The following is a 24,880-nucleotide window of genomic DNA, read 5'->3' on the forward strand; positions in this document are numbered from 1 at the left end:
GGCCGCTTGTGCTTCCAAGAGGTTAAGGAGGCTGCAAGTGAAAATAACGAAGCTGAACTATTCCAGTCTCCAAACACCAGATGCACACGCGCACGGTCCAAGTACAAACCGCCCTCCAGGGCTCCCGTTTCACCCGCACCGGGTCTGGCTCACGCTGCGCCGGAGACACACGGTCAGATCTGGAAAAACTGCCGGAAAGATCACTCTGCGGGATCCCAGCTCCGGCGCTGCGCTGTCTGAGTTGCGAGGCGTCGGTTCCGGGCTGCGAACCAAAGCTCGCCGGGTCTCCCGGAAGCGTACGGCGCCCTCTCACCGGGTCCATCGACGCCATCGAGCAGGGCGCCCGCATGTCCCTGCGACGCTGACCAGGGTTGGCTGCAAACTCCTCCTTTAGTGACAGATAATTCTGGCCTTACAATCGTCTTGTGTCCAAACTCATCACACAAACGTTTGTGCCAATCCCTTCAGTTTAAAAAAAATCAGTCTTCTCTGCATCACACACATCGCGTCACGTTCCGACAGAGGTGTTGGTGTTATTTTTTGGTATGCGTGGTATCTGGATAGCTTATGCTCTTGTATCTTATATGAAATCCCTTCTTGTTAATCGTGTCGTCAGTGTGAAAATGAATTAAAACTGCATCCCCAATGGAATAGATCTCTTCTGGTGGCTGGAGGAAAAAAAAAAAGTAAACAAACATCAGAATGAATCACTTTTTCTTCAATGCAATGCATGTTTGGGAATATTTTTCTCTGGAATGTAACTTAATCCTCCTGACAACCTTGAACAGTAGATATAATTGACTTCTTCCTTTTACAGGTGAGAAAATGAGATCAGAGAAGAAAGTGACACGCTAGCGATCGCACGGCTAGTCTGTGATGTCGCCGGGCCTCGAACACACACCGGTCTGTTTCCAAGAGCTGGCACTTTCCTCGCTAAGAACTTGGTGTTTCCTCCTCACCCTGAAGCCAAGTTCTCTAGATTTACAAATAAGTGGAGTGAGGTTCAAAGAGGGTAAAAAGACAGTAAATTTGTTTCAGAAGCTGCTCTGAGGCAGAGCCTCTTCCAGAATCCAAATTTCCATTATTTCTTGTTTTAAGAATCTCAGCACCAAGAAGCGTTTTTGTTTGACCTCAGTTGCTATCTGGGCAGGAGTCCAGTGGTATTATTTAAGCAACAGATACCAGTGGACATTTGGGAAACTGAGAATAATGTCTTCAGAACAAATTACGTGTTCAGAAGACAACTCAATATTAACGCAATGAGTCCTGGGAAAAGCATCGAGAAAACCTTAAGTTTTCTTCTCTGATTTCTCGCGGTGACCTTTGCACCTGGCACTTGCGCCTGCATGTGACCTTCTGTGATGGGACGACAGTCCCGCAACGCTGCCTGAGCCCACGGCCCGCGGGGACCCTGCCGCTCCCGCCAAACACGACCCATGAGGACCCTGCCGCTCCCGCCAAACACACGTGCTGAGAAGGGAACGGAAACTAGAACGGTGTGCGTATTTTTCCCTTTATGCTTCAATTTGGGAAGGTGACAAAATTGTTGAGAGTATGTGTTTACATATATTGATTTTAGATTAATACGTATTTAAATATTCACTGCACAATAAATGTTAGAATGTGGAAGCGGATTATAACTACTGAATTTCACCTGATTCACCTGAGTTATCAGACCAGTTAATTAGGGGTGGAGAAGTGGAGAGGGAGGAGCGAGGTGTTATATGTTGCTGATGCATTAATAAAACTACGTAACTTTTTTGCAAAGCACTGCCAGTTAGCAAATGTTACAACGGGCATTCGCAATCCCGCCACGACGTCCCGTGGGTGGTGTGTTTACCCCGGATCCACAGAATCGACCGAGCCCCACGGCCGCGGAGTCGAGGCCATCGAAGAGCTCCACGAAGTCGTAGCCGCAGTCCGCCTCCTCCTCCACCTCGAACGCCGGGAAGGACAGCTCCAGCCGCGAGCCCCGCTCCGACACCAGCAGCCACTCGCAGTCCGCCTGCCCCAGGTAGTTGTTGTCGCCAAACTGGGCGTGGGAGTACAGGTCTCTGGGCTTGGACTCTGCCTTCAGTCGGCCGCCGCACTCTGCCCAGGATAGACAGACGGACCGAGTGAGCTCGGGGGCTTCAGCGGGTCCAGCCTCAACGTCACTGCAGCCTGACCGCCCTCTAACGCCTGTCCCTGCTTCCCACAGCTGGGAGGTCAGACAGCGTCTCGGGCCAGGCCCAGGCCCAGGCGCGGATGGCCCCGTGGGAATCTCGGCTCTGGCGCCGACCGGCTCTGAGACTTTGGGTGTGAGGTGCTGCTTGTCTGAGCTGCCGTTTTCTCAACGGTAAAATACAGATGATAACAACGGTGCTGATCTTAGTGGGTTTGAAAATTTAACACTTAGAACACTTTATCACTTAGATACTAAGTGATAAATTTAACACTTTATCACTTAGAACCCACCACCTAGTAACTCCCAATAAATTTGTTGTTATACCTAATACTATTTTTGTTAACACTTTCAGGTAACTATTTTCACAGAGAAAAGACCAGGGTATTCACTCAAGTTTAATCCTCATAATTTTAAAGAACCCCAAATCCAAAGGAAAAAGAAATAACTTAAAAATCAACAAAATATATAAAACTCCTCTGTATGTGTGTTAGAGAACTTTCTGTTCTATACAGTGTAAACTAAAAATAAAATCCTAAGTCCCTGACTTAGGTCCCTGACTGAATGGACCCCCTCTTGGCCAAGGGGACCCCAAAAAACCTTAAAACTGAATTTCCGGTCATCATGGAGAGGGAGGTCTGACCCGCCTCATTACGCCCCCTCCCCTTTGGCGTTTAGACAGAACTGACCACGTTAATGTTAAAGCAGAGATCTTAGGACTGAGGAAACAGCCTCTTTGTGGCAACAAGATGCTAAGTTACAAGCAGAACTGAAGGCCACGCAAGGAGAAGGTTAAGTCGCCTGCAGCATCGATCTGCGTAACGGACCTCTCTGAGTGGGTACACGGCGGCTCGTCTGCGGTTGGCAGACCTCCTCCTCTCAGCCCAGGCGTTCCCTGCTCCTCACTCCAAACTTCAGACGAAGCTTAACTCTCTCAACCAACTGCCAACTGAAGCGTCTCTGAATCCACCCGTGACGTGAAAGCCCCTCTCCAAGATACCCGCCTCTCCTGGCCGAGCCAATGTGCACCTTCCGTGTTCTGACTCACATCTCACCTGCAGCTCCTGCCCTGAAATGCGTGAGATCAAACTGCACCCCGACCGTCTCCGATCACTTACACACAAAGCCTCTCGGTTTTGTGTCTTCCTGGGCTGCGATTAGTCGTGTTAGCTCAGAATAAACCTCTTTAAATTATTTTACAGAGTTTGGGGTTTTTTTTCCATTAACAATAGAATATACAGAACAATAGTATTTTACTTAGGTAGAAATATTTATCTAACTTGATCAGGAAAAACAGACACACAGCATTGATTATAATTGTCTTTATAATTCCCGAGCCTACCCACTTGTAGTATGTGTGGTTTGTTATAATTACAAATTTTAAATGCTCTTTACCCCATACATTAATAAGCATGTGCCCTACCAGTTATTGCATAAAACCTACTGCTAGTATAATTTAGGTAATAAAGGGTTTCAAAAGCATTTCTCAGGAACCCTTTGCAGTCAGAGCTCCCACACTGTAACTAACTGGAGATGAAAAAGACAGGGAGTGCCCACCACATCCACAGAGAGAACCTGCCACGCCCACGGGGAGAGCCTGCCACGCCCACGGGGATAACCTGCCATGCCCATGGGGAGAGCCTGCCACGCCCATGGGGATAACCTGCCACGCCCACGGGGAGAGCCTGCCACGCCCACGGGGATAACCTGCCACACCCACGGGGATAACCTGCCACATCCATGGGGATAACCTGCCACATCCATGGGGAGAACCTGCCACACCCACGGGGAGAACCTGCCACACAAACAGGGATAACCTGCCACGCCCATGGGGAGAACCTACCACATCCATGGGGATAACCTGCCACATCCATGGGGAGAGCCTGCCACACCCACGGGGATAACCTGCCACGCAAACGGGAAGAACCTGCCACGCCCACGGGGAGAGCCTGCCACGCCCACAGAACTTGCCACGCCCATGGAGAGCCTGCCACACGGGGAAAGAGCCTGCCACGCCCGCATGCAAGCACGGCTTGGGGTGGATAAAGATGAGACATAGAGAGCGTCAGGAGAGAGTCGACTTCTTTCCGTCTCTGTTTGCCGAGGACTAGCGTCTCCTGGGAAGAGGAATTTCAGTGCTAAAATGAAGACGTCCAGGGACACTCCAAGGTCGTGAGAGCTGGGGAAGCCACTCCACGGGCTCTCGGAACACAGCTATGACACTGTCACGGCTGTCTGTGACAACGGTCCTCAGTGGAGGCGGTCAGGCAGCTGAGACTCTTACTGGGATTTTTCACATTTGTGTGTGGTTTGCCTATAAGGTGGCTTGGTGGTTTTAGATAAAAACATTTCTGCACTCCCAGGCACGGAGCCCCATTCAGGCACATACGAACACACGTGGGCTCGGCCGAGCCCACACACCTTGTCACAGAGAACTGCGCACGCAGAGACCCTTGTGTGGACTGACGGACGAACGGACTTCCGACAGAACGGCCTGCCCCAGGGCTGTGCTGCCTGGTGAGGCCCAGTGTCCCTGGGAGGTGGGGGCTCTCACAGCCTGCTGGCACAGGTGCCACTGTTTCCACGGTGCACACGGGGACACGCTCCCAAAGCCGGAAATAGCGACGTGGGATTTCACCTCCCAAGTCCCACGGACTGGAAGCTGAGCTCCCTCCTTCCCACCCCGGCACTTTTCCCATCCGCGTCACTCCAAGAATCGCTGCCCTCTCAGACAGAACCCACGTCAGGCTGCCGGGCCCAAGCCCGAGCTCCGTTCTCCACCAGCCGCAGGACTCAGCCCCACAACTTCGTCTCCAAGACGCGAATCGTGCTAGCGCTCACATCGCGGGGTCCAGACGAAGCGCATGCAAGGCCTCGAAAGGCACCCGGCACAGCAAATGCCACATGAGTTTAAGCTATTATTATTATCGCTGTTATTACTGAGAACATCCCACTGCCACCATGCACACTCTATGATCCGCTCAGGTATGAAATGCAAACACCAGGAAACTCGAACAACAGTTTAAAACACGATTCATCTGCTTTCAGCAGGGGAGGCTCTATTTTTGAAGGCCAGTAAAATATTTCGTGAAAAATAGTTCCGAATGCAATCTATAAACATGGAAACCTGTGTAATCTCATTTACAGATTTTAAAAAGTTCTGCCTGTTCTCAGAGTTTGAGAATTGGCTGATTTGTTTTGTTTCGCTGCCGTCTGTGTGCCCGGTTCACAGGGACAAGGACCCGGAACGGCAGCCTCTGCCAGCCCCCAGAGCAAACATCAAGGGGACTGAAGTCGTTAAAACAGGAAAAAAGACTCACAGAGGTTTTGGGACCCTGACAGTCACAGAAAGGTGTCATCATTTGATTTTAATAAAAACTTCTAGAAATGCGGCCTACACGTAAAAGCCAACGCCTTAAACTGCACGTAAGGATGAAAACCACTGCAGGAAGTTCCGCCTCCACTGATCTGCTGCGGGGAACACCCTGGCTCCTACGATCCGGCTGAAACTAATAAATCTGGACTCAAGCTCCACCCATGAAAACAACATAGGAGAATTCAGTCCACAGGATGAATTTTCTGAGGATGAACATTTGGATATTATATGCACAAAAGATGTGATTTTAATATGTCCTGGGAGAAGTTCCAGGAACGTAAAATTACAGGCAGCCGGAGGGCAGCTGTTTCCGGGTGTTTCTGAGAACCCTCGAGGCCATTCGGACCGTGTCACTGACAGGTCAGTTGTGCATGTTATTTTGTGTTTGAGTTCTTCTCCTGGTCACGTCTGTGAGACTCATCCCTGGGGTTGTGTTCGGCCACCGTTTACATTTTTTAACTGCTCTGTATTTCCAGTGTATGTCATATCCCAAAGCATATTCCTATCTAAATACATCACAATTTTTTATCCATTCTCTTGTTGGTGGACATTCAAATTGATGCTAATTTGGGGCTATTATGAATAAAGCTTCCATGAACAACAGCAAAAAATAAAAAATGACAAACTGGAAAAAAAAAGATGACTTTTTAAAAGACATTTTCAGCAAATATGCCTATCCATCTACGAAGTCAGAGACACACAGAGCCAGGTATTTAGCGTGTGGCAACACCGCCGTCATCCAGCGTCTGCGGCGCCGCACCAGTGCCCCGGCAGCTCCGCGGAGTCCGGGAACTGGAGAGTGAAGACAGACGGACGGCGGGAGGGGGAGAAGCCGGGGGTGGTCTTCGCTGTGATTCAGAAAGACGCGTTTGTTTGTTGGTTCCTGGTAAAGTATTAAATCCCAGGAGAGGTCCTGCAATTTGAACTGTAAATGCTTTTAGCAGGGCATTTGAATTTAACTGATTTAGATCAAAATAATTTCCTTTATGAGAGTTTAACAATATATTATCGGATTTTTAAATGTCACTGACAAATAGTAGGGTGCTTCCCACTGCAGAACAGCAGCCCTGGGGCTAAGGGGCAACGTCATGTCTTTAAATTATTTTCTCTCCGTGTTTCTCCTCCTGTCTGTCTGCTTTACAGCCACGGCCTCTGGGAGCAGACACAGGATTTTTCACTAAAAGATTTGTTTCCTGCACTTAGTTTATTTAAGGCAGGAGTCATATCATCTGTTACCTGATTAAAATACACTTGGACTTAGAATTTGGACCAACTTTCAGAAGAAAAAAAGGACTCTTTCCAAGAAAGTCCATTTTCCCTGGACCTGGACAGCACTGCAAAGAACGGCCATCAAGCCACGACGGCAATATTTCTCAGCAGCTGGCTTTAACATTCACAGTATTAGAGATTTTTCTTGTGGACACATTTAAAGTTGTATAGAGAAATATGAATTTACTTAAGTAAATTAAAATGCATACTTGAGGGCCTGTCAAAGACAGCCACCCGCCTTCTGGAAGACAGTGAGCCATGAATACAGGCTCTGTGCGTGTAGCGAAAGCTGGCGGATGTGGCAGGCACTTGGCTGTCTCCTCAGCAGGAACTGAAAGATAAACTGAAAATCAGAAGTTTGACTTGCAGAGTGTAAGCTGCCAACAGGCAGGACTTCCTTCTATTGTCCCACAAACTTCCACAAATTCACATTGTTTACTCAAAGCCGACGCCAAATAATTATTTGATGAAAGGCTGTAGAATAAATGAACTTGTCAGAGAGAATGCTTTGCAGACAAACAGCAGACAGTGCCCAGGAGTATTTTAGCAAGCGTGGCTACTGTTACAGAAAGTTTCAGTGGAAAATAAACCTACCCAGAAAAATTCCAAGATAGCTGGTTAACTGAGAGCAAAAATGTCTATTAATACATAACAGAAAAAACAAGCAAATAATATAAAAAGTATTCACAAGAGGAAAGCCAGGTCTCTAATTTTAACTGTCACTGACTTCTTGTGCTCCTTTGGCTGCCGTTTAAGCTTTTAGCTCAATTTCCCCATATCAGGGCAGAATTAAACAACATCCAAAGTGTACCTTGCCAAACGAACTGTGCCTGGGGCTCTCGCGTGGGTGTTTGAGTCGGTGTGAACAGGGAAAGAAAACGAGCCTCGTCAGTCATATATTTTGAACAGAAGCTTTGCTTAAAACTTACGTAAGGAAGCACTGCGTCTGCCCACTCCTCCAAACAGTAACACAGTCTTATACTGGTTTTCTTCCCAAAAGTTTTACATTGAGAAAATGTGCTATAGCGGAAAGTACATTAGCTTTGGAGCCAGAATCAGGACAAAATCCAGGCTTTGACACTATTTTAGAAAACTTCACAAACTAATCAGCCATCCAGATTTTCACTTTCTTCATCTGCAAAATGAAGATGATAGTATCTGTCTCATACAGTTCTCCCGAGGATTCAGCGTGAAGAGTGTGTGTGCGCACACGCGTGTGTGTGCATGTGTGTATGTGTGTGTGTGTGCGCGTGCGTACGCCTGCAACCCGAGTGCCGTCTACACCATTGGCTCTCGACGCAACGTAACTATCACATAACTAGATCCCAGCGATGGAACGTTCATCAAAATATAAACAGGGAAAATGGGGTGCATGGGGGAGTCACGCACATTAGGGAGCCGCGGAGTTTACAGCCGTGAGTAACCATGAGATGGTTATTTCACAGATGAGAAAACTGAGACTCAAAGGAAAGTCTTCTCCAAGGTTCCTTGCCGGGTAAAGGCACACTTGCTTGTGCCGGGAACCCAGATGGACCGACACACAGAACACACTCTCAGTCCTCCGACTTACAAGGGATAAAAAGAGACATTATAAAAGTACGTTTTTATAAAACTAGAAAAGAAAAAATTAGAGATAGGTAATTTTACAGTACTGTATCATCAGCTATTTGAAAAGTTTGGGCAGCGTATTTTCACACGGCATTCTGGAACCCGTCATAGCCCAAATATTGAACAATGTGCCACGAATTCTGTGCTATCAGAAAATACTGACGAAGTCATAGGGTTTGATCTTTCCACCCCCCAATATATGAAAAGTTATCAGGAAAACATTTAAATAGTAAATGACAAATGTCTGGAAAATCTCTCATTAGTATGAAATTTTTGTGGTCCATGCAAGATTTTTCTCAAACCATAATATTTATATTCACATTCACTGTGAGAAAGGATTAATTTGTATTATTTATAGAAGTACAATCATTACTAGTGAAAATCAGATCACTATCCTGACAATTACTATCTACTTTCTCACAGACTTCAACATAAATCTAATGCTCATAATAAAATATACTAGAGTGAAAAATAATATTGGACAATAGGATAGTTAAAATTCTGATCTCCATAACAAAGTCAAAGAAAAAGCCAAAAAACAATCAGCAGGAAACCATGACAAAAAAGCGCACTGAAATTCTCTCCTGGGTGTATTCACACCCTTTTATCCTGTCTTCCCTCAGGGCAGATGACCTCAGTCTAGTAAGCGCTTGTGCGTCACCGAGGCCACCAGGTGTCACCATAAGCTAAGTGACTGGAGCAGACAGTGACAATTAACTGATTTTTTTAGCTGAACGAAAAATGAACATTCTCTAAACATTTTACGGAACATATAATTAAACTGGCTCCCAATTATAAACAATTTTATTCTATATTTTGTCCTAAAATTTTTTATAGTTTTCTAAATTAAATTTTGCTTCTTAAATATTCTCAGAACAGGTGAAATCTATGAAAGAAAAATTAGAGACTAGGATTGGGGAAAAATCCTCATTGCATACCAAATAAAAGAAAGAAAAAAAATTCGGCTCTCTCAAACAGATAAATCCCAGACTATTTACAAAACTGTATCATTGCACGAGTTAGCTAACCAGGTAGGTTACTGGATGAAACGTAAGTTTTCTAGTACCGAGCTAGAGGTTTCTGTATGGGACACGCAGCAGGTGAGTCAAACTGCTAAAGCTAATACGACCTACGTTACACAAATCCTGAGAGACGGTTTTACTTGACCGTACCGCATTGATCGCGAGTCAGACTAAAACAACCGGGTTTTTCCCAAATGCCCAGCGACTGCAAAGGATTCGGCAGGAAGCTTCGTGGTTCTGCAAATGTGAATTGCTTCACCTGCTTCAGTGAGATTTCACCTGCCTTCCTCGGGGCTTATTTACAACCCTGTTACTGAACCAGACACACTCATCAGAAACCTGGATGTTAGTCAGAAAAGCAAAGCGCAACCCTCACGTGCTGACCTGTAGAATGCGTGGCTTGGAAGCCTTTTCTCTGAACAGAGGCATCGGAGACAAACCGCACGAACATCTTATTTCCGGTAGCCACCAGAGGGTCCGGGATCTTGCTGCCACAGAGCCGTCCGAGAATCGGCGATTTTTCTGTTTCTCCATCAAACACTTCCAAGTGGTCATAAGCACATTCTTGATGCTGCTCAATCTCAAACTCACTAAAAGTCTGTTTTAAAAAAAAGAAAGAAAAAGTTAAGAACCACAAATCACTCAAAATTTTGCATTCTTTTCTCTGGGGCAGAAATACACGTAAATAAAATGTGTTCAGGGCAGCAAAAGATTTAATCCACACGGTGCGGTACCGAGAGGGGCGTGAAATCAATAGAATGTGTAATCTCTGGAAAAAATATAATGAGGCAAACAATGTAAAAGCTTCATGTGAAATTCTACTATTCGGCTATTGCAATAAATCTACACAGAATTCAAACACTATAATATCAAAACAGTATCTTCTTCTGAAATGAACCCAAAGGATCCACTGGAATATCTTCAGCAATCGAATTAAAAGGCTGATTCTTTGCGGGCCTGATCATGACCTACCGAACATCATCCTACCTTGGTCACGCAGACTGAGAAGAAAACTTCACAAAGTAATTATTGTGTTTCCACAAAAGTTAAATGCAATCGATCCTCACGGAATAACTAAAACAGAAAGGATTTCCACTATATATTTATTTATTTAGCTCTTATGAACCACTTGATTAGAAAATACTAATAGGACGTGAGGCTAGAGTATTTTTAATTTACTTTTCAGGCAGATGGTCGGCTTACTTCACTATTGGCCGTCTTGGAAAGTTTGGCTGCTATGCTCTTGTTGACGCCATTTAGAAATCATTCTAATTTACCTGAGTAGCAATTTTTATGTGTGAGTCTCAGCAAATTTAAAATAAAAATTCGTTAAATATGTAACACATTAAAGATCACAAAGGGAAGTTTAATTGAGATGAACTGAAATTAACATTGCTTAACTGCTACTAATTCCAGAAATTACAGGTCATTGACCCTTTCCAATTAAGTCTCTTCTCTTTCCCCAGAAAGTCGTCATGCACTGAAAGAAAGGAAAAGTTTTTCTTTCCCCAGAAAAACTATTGTACATAATACTCCTACTTAACTCTACAGAGCAAAGCTAAAGAATCATAAAGAAAATAAACGTGAAGAAATGTGAAATACGCTTCAAACTTCACTAATTTTTCTACAATCCCTGGAGCACAAAATACATGCACATGAACATTTTACATGCTGTTTTCTTTGATGCAGTTTTGTAAAGTGAACACGATTCTCAGGTTAATGGAGGACACACAAGCAATGACCAGGAACGGTCCTCTCTCAGCGCCCACCCATCGCTGTCCCACACCACACCACCTACTGTCACTTCTGACCTCAGAGGGGCAAGCAAAGGAATGAAAGAAGCAACTTATATTAACTAGGGAGTGGGAGACAGTAATAAAGTTACTTAGAAGAAGAAACGGAATGGGGGAAAAAGCTGATTTCTCTTATGTCTCTGTCCACTGCATCTTACTTAAAAAGTAGAAATAAAAACGTTGCAGCCAATGAGTATCAGAGCCATTATTAAGATCATTACGGGCAAAAAGAAATGCGCACCTCGTTCGCCCAAAGACACTGGATGGTGCACAAAAGATTGAACAAAGCACAAAGAGTCTCTCTGGAAACAAAAAGCAGTTTAGGGACATGCAGTGTCCAAGGTTTCTGCAGAGTTTATTTACACTGAAGCACAACACGCAAAGCAGGTGGCCAATGAAGGAGCCTGTCTCTCGCCAATCTCCACAATCCAGTGGGGCGGACGCATTGCGTGGGATGTGGGGGCTCGGAGGAGGGCTGGAGGGCTGGATAAATCTGTCAGTCCGTCTGCCTAACCACCTCTCTCCTGCTTACCACCAACCTCAAGTATGCACTGCTACGGACGTGGCCAACCCAATCTTCTCACTCTTACCTCTCGTGAGAGGTAGCTTCTGTTGCCCCACTGTGTACACACAAACATTCCTAATATTGGCTGCAACGGAGGAGAAACTGCTGAGAGAAAATTGGTTTAACTGCACACAAAGTTCTTTATTAAATACAAAACCAAGTTTCTGAATTATAATAATAATGTTTCAAAAGGAAAAATACTGTTTCAGTAACATGGTATCTGAGAACCACTGCAAGGCGAGTAATTATCTCTGTTGACTGTGATTCACACGCAACACCTACAAACACAAAGAGCGGAAACCTGCTGTGTGGAAGAGGAAGCTGTAAGAGAGACGGGGTGTAACGATGTTCTAGAGTATTAGGTCATTAAATATGAGATGTCCAACTTCGAATCAAAAGTGTAGTTTATTGTATCTCAAACAAGAAGTAGCACAATTAATCAAAGTGTGTGCTTAAACTATTGATGCAGTTTTGCCATCTTAACAGTAGCTTGTTTATGCCAGCAGCGAAGAAGCCTGGCGAGTGAGTGGAGATGAAATCGCAAAAGGCATTTTTCACAGCTTGTTGAGACTTGAGTATTTTTCCTTGCAAGAAGTGGTTCAAAGCCTGGAAGAAGTGGTAGTCAGTTGGTGCAAGGTCTGGTAAATGCAGAGGATGACAGAGAGTTTCCAAGTCCAGTCTCTGTAGTTTGAGCAGAGTTGTTTGTGCAACGTGTTGCGTGTTGTCTTGCAAGAGGCTTGGCCTGTCTCTATTGACCAATCTCAGCTGCTTAATCACAAGCATCCTCATCATTTTGTCCAGTTGGTTGCAGCAGACACCCGCTGTAATCCATTGACCAGGTTTCATGAAACTGTAGTGGATAATACCAGCGCTGGATCACCACACAGACACCACTAGCTTTTTCTGATGAACATTCAGTGTTGGACTGTGTTTCAACACTCCATAGAAAAAGAATCATTACTTACACAGAAATAAAGATAAGATTTACATCAGAATTATAAGAATCTATAAAAGGCAGAAAATAGCAGAGTCAGGTGTTTCAAATGCAGAAAGAGAATTACCATCCTAAGTTCTGTCTACATGAAAATGTCTTTCAAAAGTGCTATTAGACCTGCTCTAGACACATTATAGAAGGAAGTTCTTCAGAGATAAGGAATACGACGCCAAACAAATTTTTGATCTGCACAAAGAAATGTCTTCATTAAAACCTATTTTCCCAACTCCCTTGGCCACCTGCGCCGCTGATCAGAACAGAATGTGGCCTCCACACTGCGGCCCGCAATGCTCAGCCGGGACCCTGGACAGGACTGCAGCCGGCGCTGTCCTCGCGCATCTCGGCGTTGGCTCGGATGTCTCTGCCTGGAACGTCTCTCACAAGTCTGGCGACTGCAAGCAGCTCCAAGCTGGGAACAGGAACGGCCCGGTGGCTGTCTCTGATTTTGTTATAATGCCATGTAGGGACAAAGCCTCTTTGTTGACCAAAAAGAAAAAATTCACTGGAGAGAAGGGTCCCCATAGAAAATTTTAAAAATAGCTTCACGGCTGGACCGGTCCCCAGAGTGGCCTTGAACCGGAACAGACTCTCGCTCTGCGGACAACGCTTGCCCTTTGCTGAGAGCCTGCCGGGCTCGGGGCCTTGCCAGCCGCATTCCTTCCCGCTGCTGAACACAGCGCATTGCGGGAAATTCTTAGAACGTCTAGAGTCCTGCGGTTTTATTTCTTTAGATCATACTCTCCAAGCACTCTGTAGCCTAGGATGAGATTTAACGCTTACGATCACGTGACAGGCAGGACTCGGAGCACACAGGCAGGTGACATACATCACGTTCACATTCGAATTACGCGTGCAGGGTAAAACACCAGTGTCCTTCTACAGGGGTCAATACGTTACCCAAAATATTAACAATATTCTACAAACCACAGGACGAAGTGGATTTTATTATGAAAACACATGTGCTTTGCATGTGAGGCACACGGAACTTGTGCAACCAGTAGAACTTACGATGTTGTGTTTAACACGTTGTCTACCACAAGGGGAAAAACGTTTTTTCCTTGGGGCCATGGTGTTTTGTTACAAAAATAGAATAAAAATTTCAAAAACAAAATGATCCTTTCTAATTTAACGAAAAATTTGTTATTTTTTATTGTTTTCTGTGTGTTATATGCAACTTGAAAAATAGTTCGCGCGGCTCCCAAGGTGAAGAGACATGTGAGTTACATATGCTTCACGAGGCCCTGGGCTCAAAACTAGCGTGAGTTACATACAACTCACGTGGCAGTTAATGTGTTATTATCATTCTATTACTTTCTAGCTGAATTTCCGATTTTTCTTTTGTTACTTCATTTATTTTCCACATTTGGAAATGTCATTACCAGTAACATATTAGGGGGTACAGCGTCCTGTCTGCAGTGACTTTGGTAACTCCTTTTAAAGCATCCAAGATCTGCCTGGCTCGGTGGCTCACGCCAGTAGACCCAGCACTTAGGGAGGCTGAGGCAGGAGGATCGCTTGAGCCCAGGAGTTCGAGACCAGCCTGAGCAAGAGCGAGATTCCGTCTCTACTAAAAACAGCTACGCGGGAGGCTGAGGCGGAAGGATCACTTGAGCCCAGGACTTCGAGGCTGCAGTGAGCTGTGATGACATCACTGCTCTCTACCCTGGGTGACACAGCGAGACCCCGTCTCAGAAAAAACACAAAAAGCCTCCAGGATGAGAGAATCTGGAGGACAGGGCAGTGTCACCTTGACCCAGGAAATCAAGGGTCTGTTTGGTGTGGGCAGGACGGCACGAGAGGGAAACCTTCTCCAGCCGCCTGCCGGCTCAATTAATTAAACGAACACTCCCTTTCTAGTATTTCCGAGTGCACGGAAGCCACGGCAGCCAGCTGGAGGGACGGGAGGCCGCGCCCACGTACCAGTCTGATGCGGTGGCCGGGGGTGGCGCGGATGTCCCAGGTGCACTCCTTCCTGCTCGGGTACTTGTCCGGCCAGTTGGGGCTGGCGATGAGGCCGCTGGGGCTGTGGATCTTCTGCTCACACTCCGCTGCGCCAAGAACCAGGACACGGTCAGTGCAGAGCCCCGCGCAGCCCGTGCGCCCGCCGCCCGCCGAGACCTCCCACCAGCCATGGCCGCCCAGGCTCTGCCGCCACAGCCTTCCGCGCTGGGAGACGGGCTGCTGCCTGCAGCAGGCAGCGTCCGCTGTCTGCCCCACGTGAAATTAAGTGTTCACCACGAATCGGATAAATGCCCAAAAGAAAATGAACTCCTGCTTTAAACTGGGGGTCTGCAGCTCAGACCTTAACAGAGCAGCAACGTCTGTTGACAATCGAGAACGTTAACACTGGCTTTGTGCAAAATATTTAATGCAATGCCACAAAGAACAAGCGATGGTCATGCCGTTTTCAGTTCCTTTTTTTTTCTATTAACGGGAACATCATTTACAGCTAATTAACATCATTAAGGAACTTTATGAATCATGTATTTACATTTGCTCTCTCCCTTAGCTAAGTATACACTTGAATGTGTCAGTCATAATTTTAGCTACTGAGACAAACTAGCCCTAATTTCATCAAAGCAAAAGGAAGCACTAAAGGGAAAATAAGTGAACAGCTTCTAGCCCTGGGGGTAGCTTCCCGAACTAACTTCAAAGCATATCTCATTCAGTTAGCATAAGTTTTTTAGTTTCTTTCACAACTAAAATATCCTCATTTTAGACAAGACCATTCCACATTGTTAACAGCAGATTTCAAAAATATTTCACATCCTCCGGCTGTGTTCATTCTATACAACTTATGAAGCTATGCCCTATACATCCCTGTTTAGACTGGGATTATTTGTTACATGCTGTGTATTCTATTCTAAAATAAAAATAGTTTTCTAAAATTTTCCAAGCAATCTGTTTGGGACGGTGCACCTGTCACCCTGCCGCTGCGGCGTCCCTTAATCCTAGACTTCGTCTTCCTCGTGCTGGGTTTGCGGAGAGACGTGCATTTGCCACAGAGGAATACAAAAGAGAGGAGGGTGAAATTCAGCCCGTCAAACAATCTAGGAGGACGGTAGCAAGACAACAGCTTTAAAAGTCTGATTCCACTGATGACGAGGGTGTTCTGAATTCCCCTGCCCCTGCCTTTGCCTGGCCACGCGCAGCGTGGGGTCTGCGGAGTCTGGCAAACGGCCAAGAGAAAGCTCAGAGGCTCCCGCTGAGCCGTACGGAATAACGTAGTGCAGGTAAAGGAAAACCCAACCCGTTCCCAGTGGTAGAAAAGAACTTCATTCAGGGGTCACCTGGATGTCATTACATCTAGAATGATGCTTCCTGTAAAATCATTTATGGAAAAGATCAGCCTCTGTAATGATCAGAGATGTCTTTGCTACCCGTGAGCCATGGGCTATGAATATAATCTGCAAAAGCTGTCTCATTTTTTTCTCTGAATTGCCTTCCATGTCTGCAAAAAACAAAACCAACCAACAAAAAAAGCCCCCAAACCTGGACTTGTGCCCAACCTACTGATTTAATAGCACATCTTGCTAAGTTACAAATATCCTGTTCATACATGAAAGTAGAGGCAGAGTAAAACTCTGCTTGCCTGTGCTTCTGCACAATGCCATTATCTCAATGAAAAAAGAAAAAAGATCACTAACGTGATCATGCTTGAAAGGAACAAGGGTCAATTCAGAACATGCTCTGATTATTTGATTATCAGAATATTACATTCGTTAGAATATCATTCTAATATGTATGCAAAAAGCTGTTCTCTAACTGTGGTTCTATATGCTGATGACTAGAGTTATAAAATTTGCCTTCACGATTCTCCTTTCAAAGGAGGTATAAACCAAATTTAAGTAGAAAAGTCAAGAGCAGACCCTCGGAGGAAGAAATAAGAACTGAATAAGTGTTTTTTGTTTCCATCTGGTGCGTATTGGCTGAGGGGATTAAGATCATTGTTTTTAAGAAATCTTGGAATTTTGTAAGGCCTCGGGGACAGAATCTGGTAGGTGCCCTTGTGCTACCAGCACAGATTTTTGGGCCAAGACCATAACTTAAAACTTTAAACGGCAGAGCAGCTACCATTTGCAAATGTCCTTCCTTTGGCAGGCATTTGAGTCTGACACTCGTGGCATTTAAAGGGGCGTCGCTCATGTGGCACACGCACAGGATATTTCTGGGAGGGATATTACACGAAAGGCAAAGCATTTAGCAGAAGTTCAGTGTGTAGACGGATAGTCTTACAAGGTCTGTTCGACAAAGACCTGGGGATGGCATGGGGCTGTTCTGGCTCCCAGATGGCACCGCAGCACCGTCTGTGTCTGTCACACAAAGCGACTCAACGTCACCTACGTGTGAAGTGCCCACCCAACAGCCTGCCTTGGATCTCTGAACACTGCACAGAACTGTTTTTTTGACATTTTGAACAGTCAACCATGATATCACTCACGGACGTGATTAACTTTACTTAGAAGCCGTGTGGCACCCAAATCGCATGAAATTCTGCGTGTTATCGAGGAAAGAGTGTTCCTCCCCGTACCTTCCTTGCAGTCGTGTTTGTTCTCGTGCAGCACAAATCCATTGCGACACTGGCACACGTAGCTTCCCACGGTGTTGACACAGTCTTGCTGACACCCGCCGTTGTCCTTGGAGCATTCGTCTTTGTCTGGCAAAGAGATAAACCCAGGGTTTAGCAAGTAACTTTAAAAACAAAGGACATCAAAGAAGAGTCATTAGTTGTGGTTAACAATGGCAAAGGGTAAACCAAGTCACAGCTTTTCCTGTTCCCAGCATAAAACAGTAAAAATGTATGATTTCTTAGTTTTACCCCTTCCTTGTTTAGCTTGAAGCCTCGTACCATGGATTGGGTGTCCACGACCACTGTGCTACCTGACAGGCTGCAAGCCTCTCCCGACCTACGCTGCCGTAGAAGTTTTGAACAGAAGAAAAGGGACATCAACAGATAATTTCCAAATTAATCCTAAGCATTTATTGCTAGTTTTGAAAAAGAAATTTAAAATGTGTGTAGTCTGAATAAAGGCGAGGGATAGTATTTAAGTAGAGGGAAATCATCCAATATATCAACCATGGTGTGTAGACGGAGGCTAAACAAGGTTCCAAGATTTGTATGTAATCACTTTAAAAAAATCACTCAGTGTAACTACTGTAGTTGATTTTTTTTTCGTTAACTGTGCAGTTGTGCTTAGCATTAATGAATCTGGACATTTCATAACATTCCCAGACAAAAAAAAGCATCATTAGACTATTCTAAAGAAGAAACTTAACTTACATACTGCAAACAAATCTACTCTGGCAGACCATTTTATTAGTAAGTAACCCCTAACAGGGCTTTTCGTGTGCTAGGAGTGAAGGTTAGAGCAGGAAACGTGAGCTTTAAGAAGCAGCCAACAAATTCACTACCGGGGAAAAAGCCAAGCGAGACCAAGGAGCAGTCGGTCCAGCGTGAGGCAGCTGCCACCGCGCCGTCACTCGGCCGCCATCCCACCCGTGGCTGGCTTGTCCGTGGAAGTCGAACCTGGCAGATGGCTCCTGACACACACTTGGGTGGCACGTCACCCAGACGTCCACCACTGCCACACGGGAGAGCAAAAGGGATGTTTTACAGTCACGGAAGGTAGGCTGGGTTCGAATCTTACCCTGAGCTGGTTTTCTAGTGAGCGCTGGCGAGCTCACGGTGGCACACAAAGCACGCTGCTCTCGCTTTTTTATCAAATCGATATTCGTTCTATGGAAACAGGTGTAGGGAGGACGTTTTTATCAAAGAATCTGATACTAGCTTTTAAAGATGCATCCGTGTCTCCACTTGGGGAGACTGATCAGAGGACCAGCACAGACGTGCTTCAAGGAGGGATTAGCGCATTGGCTGTAGCAGACCATTTCGAATGCACAGGGGCAATCTCAGTTTTTAAAGGATGTATCAGAACCAGTATATCTGTGACTTCTGTGTTCTCTCCCTATCCTTGACACTTCCATTACTCTTTTTTTTTCCATTACTCATTACACGTACTATGGAGACTAAGTAAAAAACAAACAAAGAATAGAATAAAGAAAGTAGAATAAAAGTAGAATAAAGAAAATTATTCTTTAAAAGAGCATCAAACACAAAAATGTATAAAAATCAGAAGTTAATAGAGAATTAACTTTGTAAAATTAATTTTAGAGCAATTTATCATGATTTCAAACCTGCATTCCCTTAACTATATCAGCAGGTGAGAACAGCAGTCCATAAACCATGACAGGCCACACAGAACAGTGGGTGGAACACACACTGCCCCCACCTGCGTTTTCTAATTCTGACAGTTAAGCAGTAAATTATTTGAATTTATCATTTTACTGTAACTTTTCAGAGGCTATTTACTTAAGAAGCGTCTGAAAAATGCTTCCTCATGAGTGAATGTAGAAATACACCTTATCTTTGTCAAATGAAAAGAGCTGATTAAAAACACTCTGGTGCCAGAATTACTCTGAAATAGACCCATGTTCCCTACGAAAATATTTATATGACAGTGGTTTTGTGAACTTAAAGTAAGACCTGACAGCCCAGGCTTTAGCTGTACTCGAGTCAACCAGGATTTTGAGAGCTGTTTGGAAACCTAGCGAGTGTAGGCAAAGCAGCTTAGAGAAGATCAGTCATCTTTGTCACTGACGGGTAAGCAGGTGGATGCTCAGACCCGCCCCTGAGGCAGAGGCCACCAGAGTCACCCTTGTATCAGTGGCTGTTGAAGTTGCCACGCGGGAGAGATGCAGAAATGTTCAAATACAGACATGGACACACGTACTATTCAGTAGCACGTGCATTGCTGCTGGGTGTTTAAATGCACGATCATTTTATAATGAAAAATTTTCCAAAACATAAAATACTCCTAATGTCTGAACTTCATTCCAGTGGAAGTGTGGAGTCACCAGCTTGTGCTTCCAAGTATAATTAGTTTCAAGGTTTGATAGGACATAAACCGACCTAGGGCAATGTCACTAAAGAAGAATAAAATCTAAAGTAAAACCAATCCTATGTGGCCAATTATTCATATTTATATTGTGCTGGAAAAATAGTAATTTCAAAATAATTTTTGGAAGGAGAAAAGAAGAGGAAGAGGAGGAAGGAGAAGAGATATCAGAAAGGGACGAAGAAGAGTTATTATTATTATTTATCGAGTCATTACTGTCCAAATGTCTGTACTCTTTACTTCTCCAGCTTATCATTGTTTCCCGCCCTCCTCCCCACATCGGATATTGTCTGATTTAGTCATCAGTTAGGCTGCTATAATATATTGATGGGTTAATCTAAATTTTAGCTAAAATTCAAAACTGGACTGATCACAACAGTAGCTAAGAGCAGCATAGGAAAGTTATGTCTAAAAACATAGCAGGTAAAACTGTGCCTCTGTGTGTCAAACAGTCATATGAAAAGAGAAAATTTCAGGAAATCTTTGGAATACTTTAAATTATCAGATGTTTTATATCATGCAGATCCAAAAAAAGCTGTACTTTGAACAATATTTTAAGTTTTCTAGGGAGTAGCGAATACAGTGTGGTGGTTTTAAAACTACTTGTTCGAACAGGAGTTAATTATTCCAATTAAAGCGAATGCAATTTTGGATTATTTATGCTGATGAGAAATAGCAACATCATAAAAGATGAGTTCTGCAAATTATATATTCTAGATTTGTGATTTATGAAAGGTCATCTAACTGAGGACAAGCTGTGAGCAAACATAACTGACTTATGTCTTCACTTCCCCTTTCTCCTCTTAGGACAGCAGCTTTCTGTTCTGAAGAATGAAAATCCAAAGGAGGGAGAACGCTGAACATTTCTCATGGTGTCTGCATAATAAATTTAATAACTGATAATTCTACCAATAATTTATTTGAAATTTTCTGGCATTTTCATACACTAGACACAAAATAAAGAGAAGTAGTTTTGATTAGTGCTAGAAATAAATGTTTTGTGCAGGAGAAATAAAAACATTTATTTTTTGCAGGTGGAGGTTAGCCCCCTTCTTTGGAAGGGACGTATCTGCTTTCCCTTCCCATGTTAGGCAAAGGAAGGGTCCCCGTTAGGGAAAACGAAGGGGTGTTTCCCGTCGGAGGCGGCAGCAGCCCCGTGACACCACCAGAGGTCCTCAGTCCATGAGTCATACATACTGGGCGGAACTGAAGCGGCAACCCGTATCGAGTTCTTGCAAGATTCAAAAATAAAAATTTTCTCTTTGCAGAAAGCTTCCTTATCTGTAGGAGAAAGAAGTCAATGGTCCGTGCGGCAGCGCGGAAACACACAGGGGCAGATACCCTCAGACTAAGTACTCAGGACCTGAAACAAACACGTGCATGCCACACGCAGAGCACACACGGATTCCACACAAAACGGCTGAGCACATAACCACCTTCAAAAAAGCACAGAGAAACTCTACTCAGAGCTATTAATACAAAAGAGACAATTTGCTCTTTCGATAAACATGCGGATATCTAAACTTCATTAATAATGAAAACTTGGCAGCGGGACTGAAAAATCATACGAGAAAGTTGTAGCAGTGTTACTATTTATAATTAATCACATTGATATTTAAAGTTTTATTGGAGTCATATGAGGTTGAATTTCATCTACAGAAATCGACAACAATTCTATGAGAAAAACCGTGTACAAGAACAGTTACAAAGAAACATCCGTACGCAGTGAAAGGCAGATCAGATGAGGAGCTGTCAGCTGAAAGCACTTGAATTTGAGCTACAAAGACGGCAGTAAACAAATTATTTTATCTGACTCCTACATCTGCGACAGACAAACAAACTGGGAGTCAGGAAACAGGTTTTATTCCATTTCTGCCTCTGAGCAAGTCACCAGGCTCATCACTAATAGTCAGATCCCATTCCCATTAAATTTATTCCTGAGGGAGAGTCCTATTAAATGAGATTTATTCTTCAAATTCTCCTCTCACTGTTGCAGAAGTCGTAACTGAGTCTTGCTGTTAATACAGGGCTGCCTAAAGGTGGTAGAAAGCCCGTGCTCAACTCCTGTTGCCTGAAGTCATCTGTTACATTGTACCCAAATAATGAATACTACAATTACACTTTAAAACCATGTCAGGTTCCCAGATGTTGCTGTTTTTACATGTATAAAGTCCTACTAGGCCAGGTGTGGTGGCTCACACGTGTAACCCTAGCAGCCTGGGAGGCCGCGGCAGGAGGATTGCTTGAGGTGAGGAGTTTGACACCAGCCTGAGCAAGTAAGTGCGAGACCCTGTCTCTACCAAAAATAGAAAAAATCAGCCAGGAGTGGTAGCTCACCACCTCTCATGGTAGTCCCAGCCACTGGAGAGGCTGAGGCAGGAGGATCGCTTGAGCCCAGGAAGTTGAGGTTGCTGTGAGCTGTGACGAGCTACTGTACTCCAGCCCGGGTGATAACGGTGAGACCCTGTCTCAAAATAATGATAATAATAATAATAAAGTCCTACTAATATTTCCTTTATGTTTAACCTATTTAAAGAAAAATAACTTTGCTCTGAGCAGATAGCTAACTTTTCTTCACCACTTATAAGCAAACTGTGTCATGTACACCCATGCAGACTTGAAAACTTGTGTTCAACTATAATATCATATCAAATTAAGTTTGGCTTTATTGTCATATAAAGTAAATAATTATTGTTCATGTAATAACAGATTTCATTCAGTCCAAGAAAATAACAGTAATACATTGTTGGCAACATATCTTCTAGAAAATGCCTGGGTCACTGTAGTCTCAATTAGCTAAAAGAAGACATAGACACATAATTCCATATAATGTTCAAACAGTCCTATTTTGATATTCCTAATTTCTTCATTTGCTTTAAAAATATTACTTAAGTTATATTTTTCTTTAAATAGACTGTGGAATCAGTGTAGCACATTACATTTTGATTTTTGTAGAGGAGCTTATATATTTTCTTCTATCAAATCCGGTAACTTCCTCCCAATTTTCAGGTTGTAGTCTCTTTATGACTAATTCATGATATTCCATCACAACTGACGTATGAGAGTTTCTTAATTTTATGAACACAGAAGTGACAGAAATCACTGATGTTAATTATTCTGCTAATAAGTTCTTAGGGTATCCTTTCGATTCCATTTCTTAAATCTCAAAAAAATGCTTATTTAAAAATCTGGGACTACGTGCAAGAACAGCTAAAATCTCTTATGTGATCATTGTATTAGATATTGTTATGTAGGAAATAATACTGCAAATGCATTATTTCACTCCACACACTGAGATGTAAATATATTTCTTTACCTTTCTAACTGCTATATCACTTAACCATGTGAAACCTAGAATTTATTTTTAAATAGCTTTCCTTTCCAAATAAAATGAAATCACTTATTAGCAAATGTTTTTAATTATTATTGAATGTCTTGAAAATGATTAGATGCTCTTGGAAAAAGAACATGGAAAACAATAACTGAATATCTCATAGTCCTTGTTAAGTTTTTATAAAGCCAAAACTACTGAAATTTTTAGAACACTGGCTATCAACATAAGCATTTACAACTGTCTTCATAAATTATCTCTTGATTAATGTATATAATACATTAACATATTTATTTGATTGTCCGTAATAAGATAATTAGAAACTTAATTCAATATTTTATTAAAATTACCTTATGTTAATATTTATCAACTAATGAATAAATAGATGGATTTAAAAACTCCTGCGCTTGCAAAGATCAAAGTCTATCAGGCAATGTTTGCAAAACTGGAAATACTTTAGGCAACAGGTAGGTGGAATATGATATAAGTGTTTTTCTTCTGAAGTTATTTTTACATTTAGATCACAGGAAAACTCTTTTACTAAGATTGGAGAAAACCGCGCGGCACCCTCTTTGCAGGAACTTTCTTCGTGCTTTTACAGAACAACTCCCAGGCGTGTTCCCTCCCACACGCTCAGCCGTGTGCACAATGCACAGAGAGCTCTATGCCTAGATTTCCACTAACATTTTGTCATAGACAACTTTTTACACCACGGAATCACTGAACCGTCTCTATGGTGCAGGAGAGTGCACAGAGGGCATGTGCTGTGAATTATTTACAATTTTCCTGTGTCCCAACGTTAGGTTGTGCCAAATCTCTGTCACTATCACATTACATTGAAATCCTTCTCCCAGATTTTGAAATACTGCCTTCTGACAGAGTCAGAATGGGATTTCTGAGGCAAACGGAATTGTCACTTTAGTGATTCTTGATTCCTACGCTAAATTTCTTTCAAAAGAGTTTGTGACAATAAACCCAGTAATGTGCCGTGTCCAATCCCCCAATGGTGAGTTCTGACATTAAAAAACATCCTTCCGCTTTGTTCGTGAAGTCCAATATGACTATGATTCCCATACTCATTTTCTAAGCGATACAGTTACAGTGAAGTGTCTGGCTTGTAACACACGATTACACAGGATGATACTGAAAGCATCACCAGAATTCTGCAACGATACTTTCCACGTGAACAGACATCAACTAAAACGGATAATCGCCTGTAAATTATGGCTTTGTACCGTCATCGTAATCAGGACATTTAGCCACCCAAGTCCTTATTCGCTGCCATCGCTTGGTAATACTACGACAATTTATTACAAATGCAATACTTTTCCTTCTCGTTTCCTGAGCAAACATCTTTCCCATTCGCAGAAACTCCCAGGAAATTAAATGTGAAATAGACTTAACTACTCTTCCAAAACCACAGTATTTTAAAAATATGAATCTGACAAATTGCCAAGACTGTTCCATGCATCAGAAAGGGACACAGAATTTATACTTAATGACGACTGTCTTTGACTTTACGGAACAACAATAAAGACGTGAAAAGCTCTTTGCTGTTCTTTGTCAGGTCACTGGGATGCTGGAGGACACACGTAACCAACATCACTGCGAAGGCCGTGATGAGCTCTCACGGCTAAGACGGTGTCTGTGCACCAAGGCAAACAAAGGGTTAAGTGCTTCGTGTCCCCGAACATCTAGACTCCTCAGCTGCCCCATCTGTCAGATAAATGTGTATAAGTGAATATAACCACATAACATGAGAGTCTGGGGTTTAATTTACCCTTGAGCTTCAGTTAACTACC

The 24,880-nt window shown here is 43.5% G+C and overlaps 1 protein-coding gene across 1 annotated transcript in view; it reads right to left on the reverse strand.

The window, feature by feature from the left end:
- Window positions 1-533: 533 nt before the first annotated feature.
- The window catches only part of TLL1 (tolloid-like 1), a 124,874-nt gene continuing 100,527 nt past the window's right edge, over window positions 534-24,880 (reverse strand). The window contains exons 17-21 of the mRNA XM_012656996.1: window positions 17,323-17,448; window positions 14,712-14,839; window positions 9,824-10,037; window positions 1,841-2,091; window positions 534-668 (exon numbers count right to left, since the gene is read on the reverse strand). Coding sequence (XP_012512450.1) covers window positions 534-668; window positions 1,841-2,091; window positions 9,824-10,037; window positions 14,712-14,839; window positions 17,323-17,448 — 854 coding nt within the window. The remainder of the gene's footprint in view (window positions 669-1,840; window positions 2,092-9,823; window positions 10,038-14,711; window positions 14,840-17,322; window positions 17,449-24,880) is intronic.

This window comes from Propithecus coquereli, unplaced genomic scaffold (genome assembly GCF_000956105.1).
Source record: "Propithecus coquereli isolate 6110/MARCELLA unplaced genomic scaffold, Pcoq_1.0 Scaffold53, whole genome shotgun sequence".
Classification (NCBI taxonomy): domain Eukaryota; kingdom Metazoa; phylum Chordata; class Mammalia; order Primates; family Indriidae; genus Propithecus; species Propithecus coquereli.